At 37.9% G+C, this 22,111-nt stretch overlaps 1 protein-coding gene across 1 annotated transcript in view; it reads right to left on the reverse strand.

Moving 5' to 3' along the window:
* The window catches only part of Lama1 (laminin subunit alpha 1), a 156,725-nt gene that overhangs the window by 94,207 nt on the left and 40,407 nt on the right, over nucleotides 1-22,111 (reverse strand). Inside the window, exons 4-9 of the mRNA XM_048806544.1 lie at nucleotides 8,024-8,266; nucleotides 6,659-6,838; nucleotides 4,885-4,974; nucleotides 2,887-3,004; nucleotides 1,685-1,863; nucleotides 1,062-1,167 (exon numbers count right to left, since the gene is read on the reverse strand). Of these exons, the coding sequence (XP_048662501.1) occupies nucleotides 1,062-1,167; nucleotides 1,685-1,863; nucleotides 2,887-3,004; nucleotides 4,885-4,974; nucleotides 6,659-6,838; nucleotides 8,024-8,266 (916 nt within the window). The remainder of the gene's footprint in view (nucleotides 1-1,061; nucleotides 1,168-1,684; nucleotides 1,864-2,886; nucleotides 3,005-4,884; nucleotides 4,975-6,658; nucleotides 6,839-8,023; nucleotides 8,267-22,111) is intronic.

The raw sequence follows: 22,111 nt of genomic DNA on the forward strand, positions 1-22,111 counted from the left end.
AAGTAAACACTCAAACATTCTCCCCAAAACCTTGTACATGAATGTTCATCGTAGCATTATTCATAATAGCCAAAAGTAGGAATAACTCAAATATTTATCAGTTGATAAGTGGATATAATGTGATATATTCATCCTATGAAATATTATTCAGCAATAAAAAGGAATGAAATATTGATGTATGTTACAACACAGATAACCCTTGAAAATATATTATGTGAAAGAAGCTCGTCACACAAAAACCCCACATATTGTGTTCCATTTACATGAAATTCCAGAATAAGCAAATGTACCCCACCCGCAGGGCCACTATCATCACCCTTTCATCAGGGTGTAAGAATCAGTCAGTCACACAATTTACCCTGCACACTCCTGCTAGGCCCCACAGCTGCACCTCCATGCCTGCTGGTCAATAGCTGTTTTTACTGCCAGTGGCCAAGAATTTGATGGGGTCACAGAAGTCTTCAAACAGATGCAACCTATTCAGGAGACTCTGATATTTGCAAGTGCACTTAACCAAATTTTGAAAGGGAAAGAACACTGACATTTACAAAGTTAACTGGAGAATTTACTTGCTTGGTGAGATGATGTATGCAAAAGTCCTCTGAGCATTTCTAGGAGCTAAATAGAGCAACTGCTATTTACTGTGTTCAATAGATGGCTTTAACTGAGCCTTACTTATTTTTTCATCAAATGCTCAATTATCTGCTCAAATGTCATTTCATCACCCCAACAGTGTCACCTCCACACCCGTTCTCCAACCAATTATGATTCTCAGTTTGGCTTTATGTCCTCAGCACTCTCCCTAGCATAATATTATCCATGTACTTGTTTAGTGTTTCCTTTGAGGAGGGACCTTGGCCATCTATTCAAATATATATCAGAAAGATCTAGAAAACTCCCTGACACATAGTAGGTGCTTTATAAATATTTAGTGAACCAAAGAATTAATAAAGAATCCTACCATCCAACACAGTGCTAATGGTTCTAACAGGTACAATCTTCCACCAAAAAAAAAAACAAAAAACAGCAATTGTAAGCACAAAAATGAATCAAGCATTTACCCTTATTTAAGTCAGAATGGAGATCATCCTTAACACAGATGGCACTGAGGGACCCCACAGGGTCACAGGCACAGGGATGGCAAGGTTCATCCTCATAAGGAGAAACCTGAAAGGCAGAAGTTGTCCTGGATTATTTTACTGGAAATGATAGCAATATTAGCAATCATATAAACAAATATTATCAATGCCAAGATAATACTGTTATAAGGGGGCACAGGGAGAAGGAGGAAGGGAGAACACCCCAGGGACACTGTCACAACTGTGTATCAAGTCAACTGAGGACTGACTACACCCTATAAGCAAGATTCAGCCTCTGGTTAGTGGTAGAATCTCCATATTCCCAATTAGATAACCCAAGATCACAAAGATAATAGGCCCCTGACCTCAAGTTAAATAACAACACGTGAACATCCTACTTATCTAGTAAACAGGGCAGAGTAGAAAATAGAAATCAGAAGAACATTATTAGCATGACAATATAAATCAAGCATTACAAAAGGAAAGGAGTCTCCAACATAGAAGTTGAGAATTGTCTCCATTATATAGGTTGCAACTTTGTGAAGTCTCTTTTTTCCACTTTGGGAAGGCAATGATGCTCAGCCATGGGAGAGACATGTACTTACTTTATGTGGTCTATAATATCCATCCACGCAGGTTTCACAATTGATTCCCATGGTGTTCTGCAGGCAATTAATGCAAACCCCACCTCCTCTGAACTGCCCAGCCATATTCAAGCTTCTCTTCTGATTGGCGACACTTTCATCATAGTAACAGTCTTTGGCTTTATTGTGACAATTACATTCTAGAAAATATTTTAACATCAGTGTGTTAAAAAATATTTAATACACAGGATGTCTTATAGAAAGCAGGCCCTTATTTCTCTAAGTAAGTTTATATGACTATCAGTGCAATTAAAATTCTAGAATAAGCAATTTTAATAAGATATAGGCAATATTAGGTATGATAACTAGGAAGAGCTATCAAGATAATAAAAGCGAGTGCCCATTTGACACAGCAATCAATCTCCTGGGATGATACTTTGCAAAATCTTTGTACACATGTGAATAAAATGTATGGGGACAATCACTGCATAATTGTTTGTGTTAACAACAGACTAGAGACAACTGAAACACCCATTGATACATACTCATTTAAATAAATTAGTTATTATACCCATATAATGGAATTCTGTGCCACTTTTTTTTTTTCAAAGCAGCATTAAATTGCTAACATGGAGAGAATTTAAAGATACATTGTTAAATATTAAGAAGTAATGGGCAGCTCAGTGGCAGAGTACTTGCTTAGCATGTGCAAGGCCCTGGGTTTAATCCGGAGGTCCACAAACAAACAAACAAACAACAACAAATAAGCAATGGTATGAATAGTATGTCTTCTTCTGTGTAAGAACATATGTTGGGAGTAGCACTGTGCTAATGCATGCTTATTTGCACAAAAATTTTAATAAGAACATAATGGGAAATAATAAAAAGTGGGAAGGATGGAAATGAAGTAAAAGGAAAGCTTTTACCCCAAACTTCTTTATATTATTAGATGTTGAAATCTTGTGAATGTATTGTTTATTTAAAAGTTAAATCCAAGATAATAAAGAATAAATGGATGTAGGGGAAGGGGACCTTTGAGAAAATAGCAAATCTATAAAGATACATTTAGCTCTTAATAGTTTAAACTTTTTAAAGATAATCTAGAACTTTGGGCACTATTTGACTTTCTGTGAAAACAAGTTACCTACTCATTGCAAAAGTTAAGATGACGAAAGTGTAGTTATAATAAGAGAAGAACCACATTCTTCAAATAGCGTACTTACGTTCACATGTGTTACCAGAGGATATGGTCCCAGGCCTCCAGGGCTGCTGGTGGTACCCAGGACAGCACATGTTACAGCTCTCTCCACAAGTATTATGTTCACACAGACACTGTAGTTTCTACACAAAAAGGGATGCGAAACTGGATCAGAAAACTTTACCTGTGTATTTTTCTTAATTGTATTTAAGGAGAGAACCTACCATAAATAAGTGGAAAGATGTCACAATGGAAGGACATTCACCCATATCAAATAAACTGGGAGGTAACTTTTCTAAAAGGATATATACAGATAGTCTGGTTGCAAAGAGAAGTGAGGAAGATAAAAGTAACTCTCAAAGATGGGATAGCTAACAAAAATGTTTTGTTTTTCAAAGATTCATTGACTTTTAAGGATTTGGAAGTTTTTAATAATAATTGTCTTAATTATTAGAAGACTTCTCATTAATAATCTTCTGACATTCATTTACAGATTTTTTTTTAGCATCAAAATAATACAATCTGGAATGAGGGTGTGGCTCAGTGGTAGAGTGCTTGTCTAGCATGTGGGAGGCCCTGCATTCAACCTCTAGCACTGCAAAAACAAACAACAACAACAACAAAACCCAAAAGACAAAAACAAACAACAATAGCAACAAAAGAATAATCCTATTCCAGAGGTACAAAATTACAGAGAAAAGATAAGGAAAATAAAAAGTAATTTGTGTAAGTGGTTTGAATTCACTTAGTATTGTGCTAAAACAAACTTTATTCTATTCTGATTCAGTACCACAAACATGGAAATGGAGAAAATGAGAAGGCAATATTTTTTAAAATGTTCAGCATAAATTATAACTGCACATGTTTTTGCTCAATTCTCTCTTAGAGAGAAGAGTTTCAAAATTCAGAATACTTTGACTTGTTCACCTTACTGTAGTAAATTTTACGTCATGTATACCTTACCACACATGCAGAAAACCACAAGAAGGACTTAATTAGAAATATATCCTCCAAATAAAGCAAAATGATGAAATTGTTTAAAAAAATTAAACCATAATGCATCTTTATCTGGTTTTGATATCAGGGTTATACTGGCTGTATAGAAAGTATCTGGGAGTGTTCCCTCCTTTCTATTTCATGAAATAAATGAGAATAACTTGTGTTAGTTCTTCTGTAAAGGTCTGGTAAAACTCAACTGAGAATCCATCTGGTTCTGGGCTTTCCTTTGTTGAAAGGCTTTTAATTGCTGCCTCAATCTCATTGCTTGATGTTGGTCTGTTTATACTCATGGTTCAATTTGGGCAGATCATATACATGCAGAAATCTGTCAATGTCTTCTAGATTTTCCAGGTTATTGTAGAATAAATTTTCAAAATAGTTACTAATGATCCTCTGGATTGCAGAAGTCCTTGTGGTGATATTTCCCTTTCATCTCTAATTTTGTTGGTTCGGGTTTTCCTCTAGCTTTCTGTTAGTTTGACTAAATATTTATCAATCTTGTTTATCTTTTCACAAAGTCAATGCATGTTGCATTGATCCTTTTTATTATTATTTTTTTAAATTTTTAATTTCATTAAATTCATCTCTGATCTTAATTATTTTCTGTCTTCTAGTGATTTGGGATTGGTTTGTTCTTCTTTCTCTAGAGCCTTGAGGTATGACATTATATTTTTTATTTGTGATAAAAACAGTAAGTAAGTAGAAAATCCATACCGCAGAGGAAGGGGAGCAAGGTTAGGGAGGAGGGGAGGAAAAGAAGAACTACTGGGTCTGGAAATGGAGCAAATTATATTCCATGCATGCATGATTATGTCAAAAGGACCTCACTATTATATATAAATATAATACACTAATAAAAACATTAAAAATTAAAACAGTAAAATTTTATGAAAATATTTTTACTCTTTTGCTACATGAGTTTATACCTTTCAACATTTGCCTTGAATGCAAAAGAATACTGAAAATATTACAGTTACAACTTCTACGCTGAAGTTGCAGTAAATCGTCAAATACTAGAACTTACCTTTGTAGTTTCATCCCATGGGCAACTGCTAGCATGGCCGGAGCAAATGCACATCCCTCCAACAGAAATGTCCTTTATTGAATAGTAATACTAAAAAAAAGAAATGTTACATACAGAAATTAAAACCTTTTTATTTCAGTGAAAAGAAAATACTGGCACTCCACAAATCCCTCAGGTATTGTGTTATCAGTAATCTAAAACTATATGTCCATTTCAAATTATATTTCATGCACAATGAATGTTGGTGCTCAATTAAAATCAATAATGCTCAAATCAACTCATCTACTAAATCTAAGAGTCTAAAAGAATTTTCCAGCTTGGCTGCATCTTAAACCAAAGAGATCATCTTCAAACCCCATCTGCCAAAACACCTAAAAAATACTGGGCAATTGAATTTAGTACTACATAAAAAAGATAATACATCACCAGCAAAGAAGATTTATCCTCCAAATGCAGTTAGTTTAATACACAAAAATCAGTAGATGTAAATAGCCTCATTAACAAAATAGTGTTTTTCTCTTAAGATTAGTTCTCACCACTTTGTAGATTTGTATATGTTAATAGATATCTTTTGGGATTTCATTTTCCATTATTCATTACTGTATATATAAATGTGATTCATTTTTTAAATTTTTTTATTTGTTTTAATTAGTTATACATGACAGTAGACTACATTTATGCACTTTGATATATCATACATAGATGGGATATAATTTCTCATTTTTCTAAGTGTACATGTTGCAGAATCATATTGGTCATGCAGTTATATATATATATAACAGTAATAATGTCTGTTTCATTCTACTATCTTTCTTCTCCCCACACTCCTCTCCTTCCCTCCCATCACATCCCTCTACCTAATCTAAGGTAATGCTATTCTTCCATAGTACCCCCCCACCCCACCCTTATTGTGAATTAGTGTCCACATATTAGAGAAAACATTTGGTCTTTGGTTTTGTGGGATTGGCTTAATTCGCTTAGCATGATATTTTCCAACTCCATCCACTTACTGGCAAATGCCATAATTTTACTCTTTTTTTAAAGCTGAGTAATATTCCATTGAGTATATATTCCACATTTTTTATTTTGAATATTGTAACAGTGTTAAATTCACTTACATTTACTAGTTGTTTCACATTTTCTATGCATATAATCATGTCATCTATAAGTGGAGCTTTACTCTTACTGTGCTCTCTGTATGCCTTTGATTTATTTTTCTTGCATTATTGAACAAGAGCTTTACCAATAAACCATAAGATATTTCCAAGAGAAATTAAAGAAGATCTAGATAAGTGAGAAGGCACAGAATGTTCACGAACTGGATGATTCAATATTGTTAAGAGGTCTTCCAAAATTCATCTTAAATTGACGTTAAGAATCAATGGGGGCTAGGATTGAGGCTTGCCTAGCATGTGTAAGACACTGGGTTCGATCTTCCTTAGCACCACATAAAAATAAATAAATAAAATAAAGTTATTTTTTAAAGAGTCAATTGAATAAATGCCTTTAAAAAAAAAGAATCAATAGAATTTCAGTAAAAATCTTTGCAGGCTTTTTTGGGGGGTGAGAGGGTAGGACACAATATCAGAGCTACCATGTAAAGGCAGCATTTGTATTAAAGGATATACAATGATATTTGATAAAATAAGGATATAACACCTGGGAAGAAAGAGAGCCAACCTGGGAGAACAACCAAATTGAAAACAAGAAAAGAGAATCTCCTTGAAACCAAACAAACTTATAACAATGATGGTGGTGGGGCACATATACTCACTCGTCTTGTAACAATAGGGTCAAGGTCTTTGGGTTCTCGGTGGCTAAGGGTCATGAGATCTGCGTTGAGTGTCCTGATGCGCTGTAATCGAAGGCGGATATATCGTGCAGAGGTAAATTCCAACAACCTGGGGGAAGGATCATCAGCACTTGGTCTGCCATTGATGAGTGATGTATGAATCTAAAACATGAAGAAGAAAAATAAACAAATGTCATTTTTTTTAAAGAGAGAGAGAGGAGGGAGGTTGAGAGAGAGAGAGAGAGAATTTTTTAATATTTATTTTTCAGTTTTCGGTGGACACAACATCTTTATTTTATTTTTATGTGGTGCTGAGGATCGAACCCAGCGCCCCGAGCATGCCAGGTGAGCACGTTATCGCTTGAGCCACATCCCCAGCCCACAAATGTCATTTTTAAGCATGGCAAAAATATACCCCTGCTGGCTTAATTTCAGGATATAATCTTTAGCAAGATACAAAATCAAACCCAAACAATCAAATTCTTGTCAAAATCTAACGTGTGTTAACTACTTGTGAATCACTGCGATCCACATCACATCTTCAATTTACGAGAGTTATCCATTCCAGTGTCTGAGGTTGCTGGGGATCTTTAACTGGGCACCTCTCCTGCGTGGTAAGGATATTTTAAACATCTATTATTAAGCTATGGCTTCTCAGAAACAAATTCTAAAATCCATGAAGAGGCTGGGGAGAGCAAGAAAAGGGTGCCAAAAGCCACAATCATAACCTGCTCTCTTAATCTCTGCTCTTGAAACAATGCAGGGCTTTCTACAGAGTCCCTGCTGTGAAGAGCACTTCAGAGAGGTTTTTGTAGTTTTATCTCATCAAGTCAGGTGCTACTGAAGAATGTGCTGCTTTTATTACACTCTGACTTTAATGAAGTGTGCGCCACCTGGGCGTGCTGAGCATGGAGCTGTGACATTTTATGGGCATCTCCAAGTCCTCAAATCCCTCCAAACAGAGCTACACAGAGAAAATTGGGAACTACATCTTTTAGAAGCATTTTGGCTGTCGTTTTAATATTTCAACAAACGTTCTCATCCTGGTGTTATGGAAAGATGCTCTGAAGGAGGAACTGATGGACTTATTCCATTACAACAGAGTAAAAAATGCAGGACCTCCATGAAGGGAAGAAATCAATGGGGTAAAATTAATCTGCAGTGAAATTAATCATACTAGGCAGCATTCAGGGCTACTTTAAATAGAAGTAGGTAGCTGTAGTGAAGGTCTTTATATTGAGAGCAATCGATTTTGTGTGTTCGATATCTGCTCCTACAAGGGCTATCTCAACATTTGAGGCAGGGGTCTCTGAGGAGGAAAAGCTGTCACCACCGTGGGCACGGTACCTCTCCATGATCCAGTGGTATCAGTCTAGAATAATAGGAGGTGCAGATCACTTCGTCGTCGGCTCTGTAAGTGGGCGGCCCCCGTCTTGGAGTTATGTTGTAGCGTGTCAAACACTCTGTGTCACTGACTGCGTAATACTGCCAGGGGCTGAACGTGGTGCCATCCAGAGAGCGCTCCAAAATCCAGTTTCCAGGTCTGGGGGCATTGGCGGCTTTAATGATGACATAGGCAACTTGAAAAACCTGAAACAAAGACATTGGAAAATCTCAACCCAGAATCAGTGTGTCAGAGGCAGAGAAACACTGCATGAGTGCGATTACATGTGGAATCCAAGATAGTCCATTCACAAAAGTGTGATTGCCAGGGGCTGGAGGAGGGGAGAATGAGGGAACGTGTGTCCAGGAGCACGTTTCAGTTATGCAAGATGAGTAAGTTCTGGGGGTCTCATGTACAATGTGTCTATAGGGAACAATATTGTGTACTAACAGGGTAGATAGCTCTTATCTGAAGAGATGGTTATATTCCTTGTCTTGATTATGGTTATTATTTCACAAGGCACAGGTATATGAAATCATTAAATTATGCCCATTAAATATGTAAAAATTTTTTTAAATTAAAAAAGAAGAAGCAGCAGTCATTGCTCAAAAAGCAAAGTAGTTCTTGAGAAAACTATTATATGATGATTGCCAATGTCTCTCTATGCTTTTGTTAGGTAGGAGACAGGGCATGGGGAAAGGATAGAAAAGTGAGAGAGAGGTTACCAACCACCTAACACTCTGCCTGAAGGCCCTGTGGTGAGGGGAAGCTGGGCCATCTTGTGGTTAAAGGAAGGAAGCTACACCACCACAGAGTTCAGGACCTTGAAGGGAAAGTCCCAGATCTTGATCTTGGGCATGAACAATAGCTTGAGGGAGGGACCTAAAGTTAACTAGCTGTTAGTTAACATATCATTAGGATTGCAGTTTGCTCCCCCTCTGTGCATTAGGGAGGGAGCCTTTTGCATGCACAGTAGAAAAGAAATTATGGCAGGTTCAGCTGTCAATCAAGGTGTCAATCAACCCCAAATACACCCTGGGAAGAACTAGCACAGCTCAATAAAGTAAGCTCCACTGTGTAGATAGGGCCTGGAGCTACTTCAGAGCCCCGCCCACTCTGTTTTCTCCAAGAGTGCTCTGTTTACCTTTGCTTTGTTTACCAACCTCCTCAGTCTTGGTCAGGACTGGGCACCTCCTGGGGACCCCTGCCACATGCCAGTAACACATTTGTGTATAACTGCTCATACACATTAATCAGAAATATGTCTTATGTCCTGGCATTTATTTTCATAATAAACTCAAAAAGCACTCACAAATAAATTTGCACTTTTATTATTAGCAGTATTAGCATTAACGTAAGTACTTATTCTATTGTTTCCCAAGTCTTTTACCTGGATTCTGGCTAGTAATAGTAGTATTATATTTCATTAATCGTAATGTTAAATGTATTTCTCACAGTGATTAGGTGACTTGGAGACAATAGATCTGAATAGGACAAAAAAACAGTTAGCCCACTACATGTCTACTAAATCGGCTAAAATCCAAAATACTGACAACACCCAATGCTGGTGAGGATGTGGAACAACAAGAACTCTCATTCACTGCTGGTAGGAATGCAAAAAAAGTTGCAGCCTTTTGAGGACAGTTTGACAGTTTCTTATAAAACTAAACACCAATTCATTCAATAACCATGCTTCTTGACATTTACTCCAATGAACTGAAGACTCATAGAACTTGCACACAGATGTTTACAATTGCTTTATTCATAACTGGCAAAATTTGGAAGCAACCATGAAGGCCTTGCAAGGTAAATAGATGCACAAAATATAGTGCATTCAGATAATGAAATAGCATTTGAGGGGGTGGGGTGCCAGGGGTTAAACTCAGGGCACTCGACCACTGAGCCACATCCCCAGCCCTGTTTGTATTTTATTAAGAGACAGGGTCTCACTAGCTTGCTTAGCACCCACTGTTGCTGAGGCTGGCTTTCAACTCATGATCCTCCTGCCTCAGCCTCCCGAGCTGCTGGGATTACAGGCATGTGCCACTGTGCCGAGCTTGAAATAGTATTCTTAAAAAATAATAATAATAATAGAATTCAAAATAAGGAGGAAGCAAAGCAAAAGAGGATACAGCTGACTATTAACAGAATGAGGAAACTGGCCAGACAAACCTTGGATTTGGAAAGGAACTTTGTGTGTAACTAGCCCCAAATCCTGCACCAGGAAGGAATCATCTCTCCAACAACCCAGCCCTCCTGGGAGCACTTCCAGAGACAGAAAATTCATTGGTTCCTAAGACAGCACTTTTGTTTTATGACAAGTCTACATTGCAGGTTCTTTCTTTTTACACTTATTCAAGGTCTGCCATAAATTTCTATGTACTGGAGAGAAAGAAAAGATGTAGGATTCCACATTGATGTAACTGTCGTTCAAACATTTGAACATAACTATCATATATCTCTCCAGAACTCAGAAAAGAAGTCTTTTCATTTTTTGCTTCAACATTCTGGTTTCTTAAAAACATTCATTATTTATCAAGGTACCATCACCTTCTCATGATGTTCTGGACACAAGCTTATTTTAAAACACGGTTTCCAGGAACTCAGCACAAAATTCCAAATGCTTCTAAATTGGGAAGAAAGAGTGAAAACACCATGTCCCTCATTTCAGTCCTTCAGTCTTTGGGAGCAAATTTGGATTGTTAACTCAACAAAAAGGACAGTCCCTTTCCATGTGAGCTGCTATTTAGTCCAGATTCCCTCTAACTCAGATAGCTATGTGCAATTTAAAAAAAAAGTCCACTATTTTCTGTTTTTTAAATATACAGTCATCTCTCTGTATTGTGAGATGTGTGTCTGAGTTCAGACAACCACAGCTTGAAAGTATATTTCAAAAACTGCATCCGAACTGAACATGTACAGACTTCTTGTCATTGTTCCCTATTAAATGATACATTATAACAAGTGTTTACATAGCATTTCCATGGTGTTAAGTGTTGTAAGTAATCTAGAGACGATTTAAAATATATGAGAGGGCATGCATAGGTTCATGCAAAGACAGTGCCATTTTATATGGGGGACTTGAGGGTTATGGATTCTGGTATTCTCAAGTTGTCCTGGAACCACTCCCCATGGACAGTAAAGACCAACTGTATACATAATACATGCATGTAAAAGTGTACATAAACATGCAAGTTTGTATATATATGTTTGTATGACAATATTAATTTATATATGTGCATATGTATATGCTTGTGTATATATATGTTTTTGTTTGTGCATATGTTTGTGTGTGCACATACATTTGTGTGTACATCTGAGCATGTATGTTTGTGTGTGTGTGTGTATATGTGTGTTATGCATAACACACATACACACACACAAGTAAGTTGTTCACTTACTCTGAGTCTTATTGTCTCTGGGATTTGGGGGTTTTGTTTTTTTAGCCTCTCCTCATCAATTCCAGGAACACAAGAGCTCTTTAAACCTAACCCATCACAAACCAAATAATTTTATATTCACCTACTAATTCTAGGGAATCCATAGGCAAGGACAACCCTATCTTGTTCTAATAACTCTGTTCACTCACAAGAAACGTTCCCTGGCCGAGTTTGGTACGTGGGTGATATGAGGTGCCTGATATCTGGGCTCTCCACGTTCGGGCGTTGTCTTGCTATAGAAAGCAACCACTGTTTCTAAAGCACATTAGAAGCAAAACCATGTCCTCAGGGTTTTGATAAATGAGGACAGGGCAGAACACCCTCCTCTGTACTTGTCACTGTCCTAGTGCTTTGCAAATATTTTCAGCATAAAAGCAGAGCTCTATCCCTGTAATGCCAGTAGCTCCGGACGCTGAGGCAGGAGGATGACAAGTTCTAGGGCAGCCTCAGCAACTTAGGAAGACCCTAAGGAACTTAGGGAGACTGTCTCAAAATAAAAAGGGCTGAGGATGTGGCTCAGTGATTTAGGGACCCTGGGTTCAATCCTGGGTAGCAGAAGAAAAAAAAAAAGTAAAACTTTATGAGCACATGGACCATTATCACATTCCACTGTGCACGTGTGAAATTAGGACTTACAGAATGGAGGCCTGGAGCAACTGGAGAGAAACTGTTTACAGACATCATTTACAAAGATAATGGAAATGGGATGTATTTACCTTCTGTTTTCCAGTTTCATCTCTGAAAATGCAAAGGACTAACAGACTTCTTACCACATGTATGTAAGAGCTTACTCATATTATTTCATTTAACCCCAAATGACACTGCTAGTGTTTTTACATATATGGAAACTCATGTAAAGAAAAGTCAAAGAACAAGTTAGTGAGGTACAGGTCCTAATAGGAAACCAGGAGTTCTCCCCCCTCAGTCCTCGGCCACCATGCATAAGGCCTGCCAGAGTACAAGCTCTCCACCTCTGACCTCGCCCTGCACTTTCTTTTTGTGACAACAACAGTAACAACAACAAAGACTTTCACACTCACTGGGAAACCAGGTTCTAAAGAGACACAAGGGCACATGTTCCATTTAATTCTGGAGTTTCTGTCATGGGAGCTAAGGATCAGTGTGGGGAGGGAATGGAGAATATGCAAGAAACAAAAATGAGTAAATATTTATAATGACATATTGATTAATTATAATCTTCATTGGTGTTAATAAATACCATTAATAATAATATGAGCAATGAACATGAACATTAATTTATTACTCTAATCAAATTACAGAGCACTTACTGTGGCCAGTGATAAATGCTTTTTGAGAATGACTGACTCTGTGACTCCTTGGAACTGCCTTCTTCTCATGAAGTAAATACTATTATTTCCTGTACTTTACAAATGAGGAAACTGAGGCACAGAAAGATGAAGTCATCTTCCTGGGATGTCACAAGTAAAACCTGTATAACAAAGGGTGTGCCCTCATAACCACTGCGCAACATGACCTCCAGAGATTGCCAGGGTAAGGGAGGAAGGAATCCTGGGCTGAGGCAACTGATGAGAACCAACCCCATTTCCCCAAACTCTTACTTCCAGCAGCAGCATTTATTTTAACACCATGTTCTGGTAGCTTATCAAACCCTTGTCAGCTTTTGTACTGACAATTCAGCCATGCATAAAAAATTTGGGCCAAACGGAAGAGAAGCTATAGAGAAGAAACTTCAGGACACATCTTCCAGGAAGACTTTTATTAGAAGTCAGTCATTATTCTCACAATCTCTCAATAGTCATCAAGGTTGTCCCCAAAGGGCAGACCAGGAGACAAATGAAAATCAGACCCTGAGCTCTAAGTCGGACAGAGGAAAAGGATATTATGAAGGGTATAAATACAAATTGTCTTCACTTAAACCCTGTTATGGGCTGATTATGCCCCCTCCCAAATTCTATAGGGTAAGTCCCACCCTCTAGTACCTCAGAATGTGACTGTATTTGGAGACAGGGCCTTGAAAGGGGTGACTTAAGTAAAATGAGGCTGATCTAAAATGACTGTGTCCTTATAAAAAAGCGATTTGGACACAGACACACACAGAGGGAAGATCATGTGAAGAGACAGGGAAAAGATGGGCACCTACAAGCCAACAAGAAAGGGCTCAGAGAAAACCAAACCCACCAACACCTGGATCTCAGATTTTCAGGCTCTAAATCTGTGAGAAATAAATTTCGCTTGCTGAAGGCACATAGTCTGTGATATTTGTTATGGTGGTTTGAGTTGCCTAAGATAAGCCCTAATTTAAGAATCCGGTGTTGATAAACAGGTCTTATAGCTAAGGTAGAAAAAAGCAAGGGATTCTGTGTATAGAGAATTTTAAACTTTGTTCAAATAAAATCCACTATATCTCTGTTGTCCCTTTCTGGCATGGTTGACTAAACTGCCTTTTCTCCCAATATAAGGTTGGCTGAACACAAACTGTTGACACAGGGGTTTTCACTGGACTCAGACTCATCCCAGTCTTGCCAAACCTACAGCTGATACAGCCCTTCTTAAATCCACTTTCATCCCAGTTCTCCGTCCAGTGGCCTTCGTTAATGATCACTGGAATGCACATAAACATTGTCACATAAATAAAGTAGGCACACATCAAACACCACTGTCTACAGAGGAATCCACACAGGAATGTCCATGTGGACCTCAATCTTAACTTAAATATAGTAAATCCATCTCAGGCCCACAAGTCTGAAAATCACAGAGAGCCTAACCTTCCAAGGTCAGAGGCCCATTTCCCATGTGCAGTGAGAAGTCTCTCCTCTCCACAGAAAGGACAGTTGTGTTCTGCACAACTGTGGTCTCAGGAAATCTTTGGGGCCCGAGACCATACGTGAATCCCTTCTGTAAATTGCCCATAAAAAAAAAAAACTTAACTGTCCCCATGGCTGTAACCAAACAGGGAATGAGGGAGTGTTTTCTCTTTTAGGTGAAAGGAAATGAACTTCTCACAGGTGAAAGAGATTTAGGTTAATAGTTAAGTGTATTTGATAAATAATATTGCTTGACAACCCTAAAAATAAAGGGAATTTGTGTTTTATTAGCTTTCTTGCTTATAAAATTATTAGAGAATGAAATTTAAAATGACTGCTTGAATTACTCTTTATTGCTGGAGAATAAAGAAGCAATTATTTCAGAGAAGGCTCATTCCTAATGCTGATGTGAATCACTTTCAGTCTTACAGCATATCCATCACGAAAGCACCTGGTCCATTCATGACTGCGTGAAGAAGCAGCAAAATCTATGAAGGACAAGTAACGTGGACAGCTTAGATGTCTGCTGAGGAAGAATGTGTGCAATATACATTTTAGATCTTTTAGGAGCTATTACCTGAAAATGTCTTTTCTATTGTATTTTGGTTGTGTGTTTTACTGTTTTCCCTCGTTTAACCCAGGAGGCCTCACTATTCTGTATTTAGAACACCTATTAAAGAACTGAGCAATATTATAGATGACCTAGATATAGAACTATGAACTATGGAACATAATGGGTCAAGGCCAGTATATGCAACTAAAGTAGAAAGAAAGAAAGAAAGAAAGAAAGAAAGAATAAGTAGAGATTTGTCTTTCTGTAAATTTGGTGCTGACATTAGACATGAAAAATAAATGTATGAAAGACCTGTAACTTCTCCCCTACCCTCAATGCACCCACTTCTTTATTTTTGCTTTATCTTTCTACTAGGAGGAGGAGGGACTGGATGCCAGTGTTGATCAGTTCAGATCAAGCATGTTTATTTCCTTAAAATTCCTAAGATGCATGTCTCAGAACATCAAGGAACACTCACTTTTGATCCATGATGAAATACTTAAGTAGACGCTGAGGAAAAGCTAAAGATGATTACCGACAAGAAGGCACAGAAGTAGGAGTCCATTTAACAAGTAAACAGTAGCCTGTAATCAGCAATCTGGAGATGGGAAAGGAATTTTTAAAACATCTGTCAGAAGTAATTCTGTTTTCCATCAACTGGAAAGACTATTTAAAAAAGAGTCCACTGGGAAGCTGTCCCCTGGTCCAAGTGCTACTCTTTCCATTTGAGAGTGACTATTAGTGTTATTTCAAAAGTAAAGTTGGAACCACTTTACCTAAGAAGTCAAAACTGAAAAGAGGTCAGTCTCCACTTCCAGTCCCAATGTATTTCTCCATTATATTGCCTAATTTCACCAAATATTCAGGAATGATTTTCCTAATTTGTGGGAAATTGGTTGGAATAACCTCAGAAACCCAACCAGGCATGTCACCAAATGTCCTTTGTGGGGATCTACACTTTTCCTCCATTCCTTGTAAACTCCATGTGACAATCCAGCTCCCCTTGGAATGAGATGAACCTATTTGTGAAATACAGTGACAGGCCATTCTCAGACCAAGTGTTTAACACACAGGACACTGGGAGACATCTGTGATCTGAATTATAGCATACTGAGAACAGGGAACGTCCCCTAACAATATTTCATTGTTCCTCTTTCCCAACCCCTAACTCTGACCTTGCCCAGACCTGTCTAGTTTTCACCTAGGAACATCTTAGCCTTTGAAATTACACAAGGGTTTTCTCCAAAAGAAAGCTCCTCACTTGTTTATCTTGGAAGGGATGTGGCAAATAAATAGTTTCTCTTTCCGTCCCTCCTGACTGTGGCAGTAGGCTCTAAAATCTGTCATGGAGACTGGCAAAAAAGAAGTCAGTAATATTCCAGAAAAAAAGCAAAACTGGAGGTTGTGGCCTAGCTGGGTGCTGTGGAGGTCTGCGACACACTTCCTCCTGCCTCATAGGTTGAAAGGACACATGTGCATCTGCCTTGGCAGCTTTGCTCTGTGGGTCAGCTGACCTGTGTACTCTGGGAACAGCCTGCCCAGTCAAATGACAGCACACACAAGCCTAGGGCAGGAGAGTCAGTAATTCCTTAGCTAGGAAAATGGCTGTTCCTCCCTGAGGAGGTATGAAGGAAGGCTGGGCACAGAAGCAGCCCCCTTGGACACAGGAGACCGTGTGAGTCAGTTTTCCATTATTGTAACAAATACCTGAGATGATCACCTTAAAAAGAGGAAAGGTTTATTTCAGCTCATACTTTTGGAGATTTCAGTCCATCGTCACTTGGCACCATCACTTGAGCTCAGAACATCATGGTGGAGACACGTGTTGGGGAAGGCCTTCTCACCTCATGGTGGCCAGAAATTGGGCCAGGGTCCCAATTAACCCTTTCCAGGGCACATTCCCAGTGACCTAAGTTTTTCCCAATAGGCTCCACCTCCCAATAGCACCATGGGCTAGGACCAAGCCCTTAACACATGGGACTTCCAGGGACATTTAAGATCTAAACTATCACAGACCAGGAACAAGGGATACCAGTAACAATTTTTCATTCAAGCCTTATCCCATAGATATTAATTGAACATGTGTTTTGTAACAGGGACTAAGGCAGATGCTACGAATACAGCATGATTTGGAGGCTTAGTCTGGGGTCTTTGTGGCCTGGATACCTTAATGGGAAAGATAGAGGTTGCCTAATTCACCGGGGAGAAAGTCAGGGGTTGGGTGTGGTGGAGGCCAGTTGGGTCTGGAGAAGGTGGGCTAGTCAGTGAAGCTTTCTCCAAAAGCTTCTGTAAATTTAGGGGAAGACTAGGGAGATGTCTAGGTAATGGAAGCAATGGACAGAGGGACAGGAAGGATACCCTGAGAGCCCAAGCATGGATGGAGAGAGACTACAAGTGGCCTTGTTGGCATGGGTAAGGAGAGCCAGAGGGAGACTGGACAGGCAGGGTAGGCATCCCAGAGGTCTTTGTCCCTCATGGTAATACTCTTAGACCACTGAAGACCTTAAACCATGGAGTGACAGGGTCATGAGGGATGAAAGATCATGGAGTTGGATGTCAGTACTCGGAAATCATGAGAGATGGTGGTGTTGACTTTATAAAGACCAAAAGACCAGAGTAAGAGATAACAGCAAGTAGGTCTCAAAGAGTCTTCTACAAGGTCAGACTGTGAGTGAGGAAGAACATATGAAGAGGCTAAACAGGGTTTTTCAGCTCAGTCCAGATCCCTCTGTTCATTATGAGGAAGCTGGAGGGGGTGTACCCCCACTCACTTTCCCACACTTTCCTCTTCTATTCTCAGACCCAGAGAATTTCTGGTAGCAAACTCAAGTTATTTTTACTCCGTCTCCTAGTTTGCCCATCGACTCCTTTTTGCCACAGTAGGTGTAGCAACAATGAAGAGCTTATAGCTTTACATCCTTTCTCATCCTTCATCATTAGAAACACCATCATCATAGCCAAAGAAAGTACAAGGGCCTTAATGATTAAGCCTCACAAACCCAACTGCAGAGACTGTCTAGAAAAGCTGGGAAAATCTGTACTGAACTAATTCCATTATACATTAACCTATTTAGTTATACATTTACAACTCCCAGAAACAATAATGATACACTCTCTTTCCTTTGCTCACTAACTGAAGCATTTAGTTTTTATACTAGAAAGGTTAGAAAGTATCATTTTGTGTGTGCACCTAAAGTTTCACTCTGGATGTAGGTCCTTGGTCTACATCCTATTTGAAGATTTCCCTTTTTCTTTTAAACATCTAACTTCATTGAGCATCTATCATTTTCCATGTATTGAACTAATAAATCGTCACTTTTAAAGCTTATTTTAAAAATCCAAATATGTAGGATACATAACATGTAGAAAGGCTTTTGATTATTAAAAAAGATGTGGTAGGAACATAAAATGGTGCCACTAGTATGGAAAACAGCTTGGTGGTACTCAAAAAAATTAAATAAAGAATGTGATCCAGCAACTGTACTTCTAGGTATACATCCCAAAAACGTGAAAGCAGGAACTCAGTTGTTTACACATAAATGTGTATAGCAGCATTTTTTACAATAGCCAAAAGGTGAAAACAAGGCAAACATCTGTCAAAAGATGAAAGGCTAAGCAAAATTTGGGATATAACATACAATTTTCACTATTCACCTTAAAGAAGAATAAAATTTGATGCATACTAAAACATGAATAAACTTGAAACAAAAGGACAAATATCATTTCCCTCATGTATGCTACCCAGAGTAGTCAAATTCATAGATGGAAAGTAGAATACAGTTTACCAGGAATTGGGGTGAGAGAAGAATGTGGAGCTAGTGTTTAATGGGACAGAATTTCACTTTTGCACAATGAAGTTCTGGGGATGGATGGTGGGGTAGTTGTCCAACAAAGTGAATGTTCTTAATGCCTCTGAACTCTATAATATACATGTAGGATGGTTAAATGGTAAATTTTGCATTGTGCATATTTTACAAGAACCAGGAAAAAAAAGTAAAAATAAGGAGAGAAAATGGAATGAAGATTCAACCTTCTGTGGCGATATCTACATGGAAAATGGGCAGGAATGTGGTATTTCCAGATAGGAGTCAACTATGAAGAAACTCACATGCCCTGATGCAAACATCTTATCTTTCTCATGATCCTATTTCTTTCATGTTCTTAAGAAGCTCAAGCAAGGAATGAGGATGCCTCACAAAATACAAAATCAAAGCCCAAAGCCACTTTTACAGAGAGTCTGGAGATGACCTGACTAGAGATCTATCCTCCTGAGAGAGTGCTCTCCTGCTTGGTGCAATTACCTGACCAACATGCTGGGCAGGGTAACCCTAATGTAAGTGTAGTATAAAGTAGTAAATGATCCCAAATGTTAGCCATCTCAAGAGGCCCACTAAAAGGTAAATGTCCCCTGATTTCATGTCACTAGATAAATAGCAGGGAAAACAAAATTTCATATTTTGTGTTTTAAACTTAATTTTTAAATTAATTTTCTAACTATATAGTCTCATGATCATCACTAAACACTATGGGGAAAACAGCCTTAGAAATAATTAAATGCACTAAATCAGTTATTTTATGAATTATTTTTAAAAGGATGATTAACAATAGCCCAAACCTGACCCCAAATCTATTACAGAGTGGCTATATGGGAATTCTCTTTACTTTCCATTCATTTTTTTCTATTAGCCTAAAACTTCTTGAACATCCAAAGTCTATTGATACTTTTTTAAAAAACAATAAATGTTACCCATATATGTAGTAATTATCAACTTATAAGAAGGCGTAAGCCACCCCAGTTGGCTCAGAAAGCTAAGAAGTGGCTTTAAGTCTTCACTCAATTTCTCAGGATCTCTTGGTTTGTACAGCTGTGCCCCCCCCCCCAGCTAATTATTTGCAGGTTTTAATTTGATCTCACAGCTTTCCCAGGCTTCATCTCCATACCTTATCGAGGATAAAGGGCAGGCCAGAGTGAGTCAGTGTTTTCTACAGTCAAGCGTCATTTAATTTGGGGAACACATTCTGAGAAGTGCCATTAGGCTTTCTTGTCACCGTGTGAACATCAGAGTGTACTTGCACACCAAGGTGGTATAGGCTGCTATATAGCTAAGCCATATGGCATAGCTACTACTCCTAGGCCACAAACCTGCACGCCATGTTAGTGTACTGAGGCCACATGGGGAGCACTGTAGGCAACTGTAACATGACAGTAAGTATTTGTGTGTTTAAACATATCTAAGCATAGAAAAAAGTACAGTAAAAATACTGGGCAATAGGAATTTTCAGTTCCATTATAACTATCATCATATAAGCCACCTGCCCCTGTCTAAAACCTCATCATGTGGCACATAACCTATATCTGTGTATGAATTTCAAAGGGACCTCAGGTCTGAATATATGCATTGGCATAATCAGGCAGCTGTCACAGTCACTAACGAGTTTGTACTTTATCATCATCTCATCAACACTAATACTTGTAGAGTTAGACTTCAACAGTCACTCTTGCTTTCTCCACCCACATACTGAAAAGTAATGATAGATGATTGATTAATCAATTTCTAATTTCTTAATACATTTTAAAATTTCTTATAATCTAAGGAATTATAAAACTAAATTTAATGTTTTCCACAATTCAGATTTAAAATGATAGATCCAGAGGATTTTTTTCATCCCACTGTATTATTCACAATGAATAACATGGATATATTTTTCATGTTGTAAGTATGATATGAAATAACAAACAGGAAAGAACTTTACCAAATGCAGATGAGAAGGTATCAGATTTTTATTCACTTTCCCCAAGTTCTATAGTTATTTTTCTGGTAACTAGTGCTTCTCAAAAATTATGACACTTGGTAGTTAATTCATTTTTTTTCTCTTTTGTTAGAATGTGACTTAAATTCTACCTGGCCTCTGGCACTGATAATAAATAACTAAAAATGTCACCACCATATTACAAAGCAATCTGATTGCCTCAATAGAAATATCAATCATGATATGCTATCCATGTGAAAATAAGACCAAACACTGTTAAAGCATCTAAATTCAGCCCAGTGTTCCAAAATGTATGTCCAGTATAGTGACAAAATGTAAAAGCTCATTCTTAATTAATTATCTGCTGTTCAATTAGCAGAAAACAGAAAAAAAGAAAAGGAAGAAAATTCTAATCTCCGTTTCTGTCAAGGAACTATGAGACATGGTTTTAGTCACTGCTAATGAGCATATAAATTAAACAATATTTTTTTAACAAAAACAAGGCAATAAAGATTGTGCTTGAAAAGGGTCTAAGATTTTTTTTTTTACTCAGTAATTCAATTTCTTAGAATCTATAAAAAAAATCAGGAACACACCCACAAAAATATTTAAGTATTTGTTGCGGCATGATTTACAGTGGCCAAAACCTGGAAACAGGATTTTTAATGTCCAATAATGGGACCAGGTTAAATGAATTATTGTGTAACCAGATAATGAGATTATTATTTGGCCATTAAAATTATTACAGGAATTTAGCTGCTGGCCTCGAAGAAGAAACCAGTACTTCCTTGTCCTACAGACAACTAGAAAATAGACAAAATGAGCAAAGAATGGTTTTAAAATACTGGATGGGGGCATCAAAGCACAGAAATTCCTGGGAGAAGACACAGGGCTGCCCTGCTTTCTGCCTGAAAGCACTTTCTGGACTCTGGTTTGTTAATGCCTTATCCTCTGGCAAATTCCACTCTTGGAGTAACAAAAACATACACTCAGAAAAAGTTTTTCATAAAACCGTTCACAGTAGCTTTTTCACAATTGACAAAAGCTGGAAACAACCCAACAAGAGAATAGATTAACAAATTTCAGCATATTCATGAAATAAAATACTATTCACAAATAAAAGGAACATGGACAACAGCACATTGAATCTCATGGACCTAAGGTTCAGAGATGGAAGCCAGACACAAAAACATGGTGCAGGATATGATTACATTTCTAGGATGAACAAAACATATATATATCACAGAGAAGGTAAGTTCTTTAGCTTATTCAAAGTTTTTTTTTTAATTTTTTATTGTTGGTTGTTCAAAACATTACATAGTTCTTGATATTTCACACTTTGATTCAAGTGGGTTATGAACTCCCATTTTTACCCCGTATACAGATTGCAGAATCATATCAGTTACACATCCATTGATTTACATGTTGCCATACTAGTGTCTGTTGTATTCTGCTGCCTTTCCTATCCTCTACTATTCCCCCTCCCCTCCCCTCCCCTCCCCTCTTCTCTCTCTACCCCCT

This window comes from Marmota marmota, unplaced genomic scaffold (genome assembly GCF_001458135.2).
Source record: "Marmota marmota marmota unplaced genomic scaffold, marMar, whole genome shotgun sequence".
In the NCBI taxonomy this organism is placed as follows: Eukaryota; Metazoa; Chordata; class Mammalia; order Rodentia; family Sciuridae; genus Marmota; species Marmota marmota.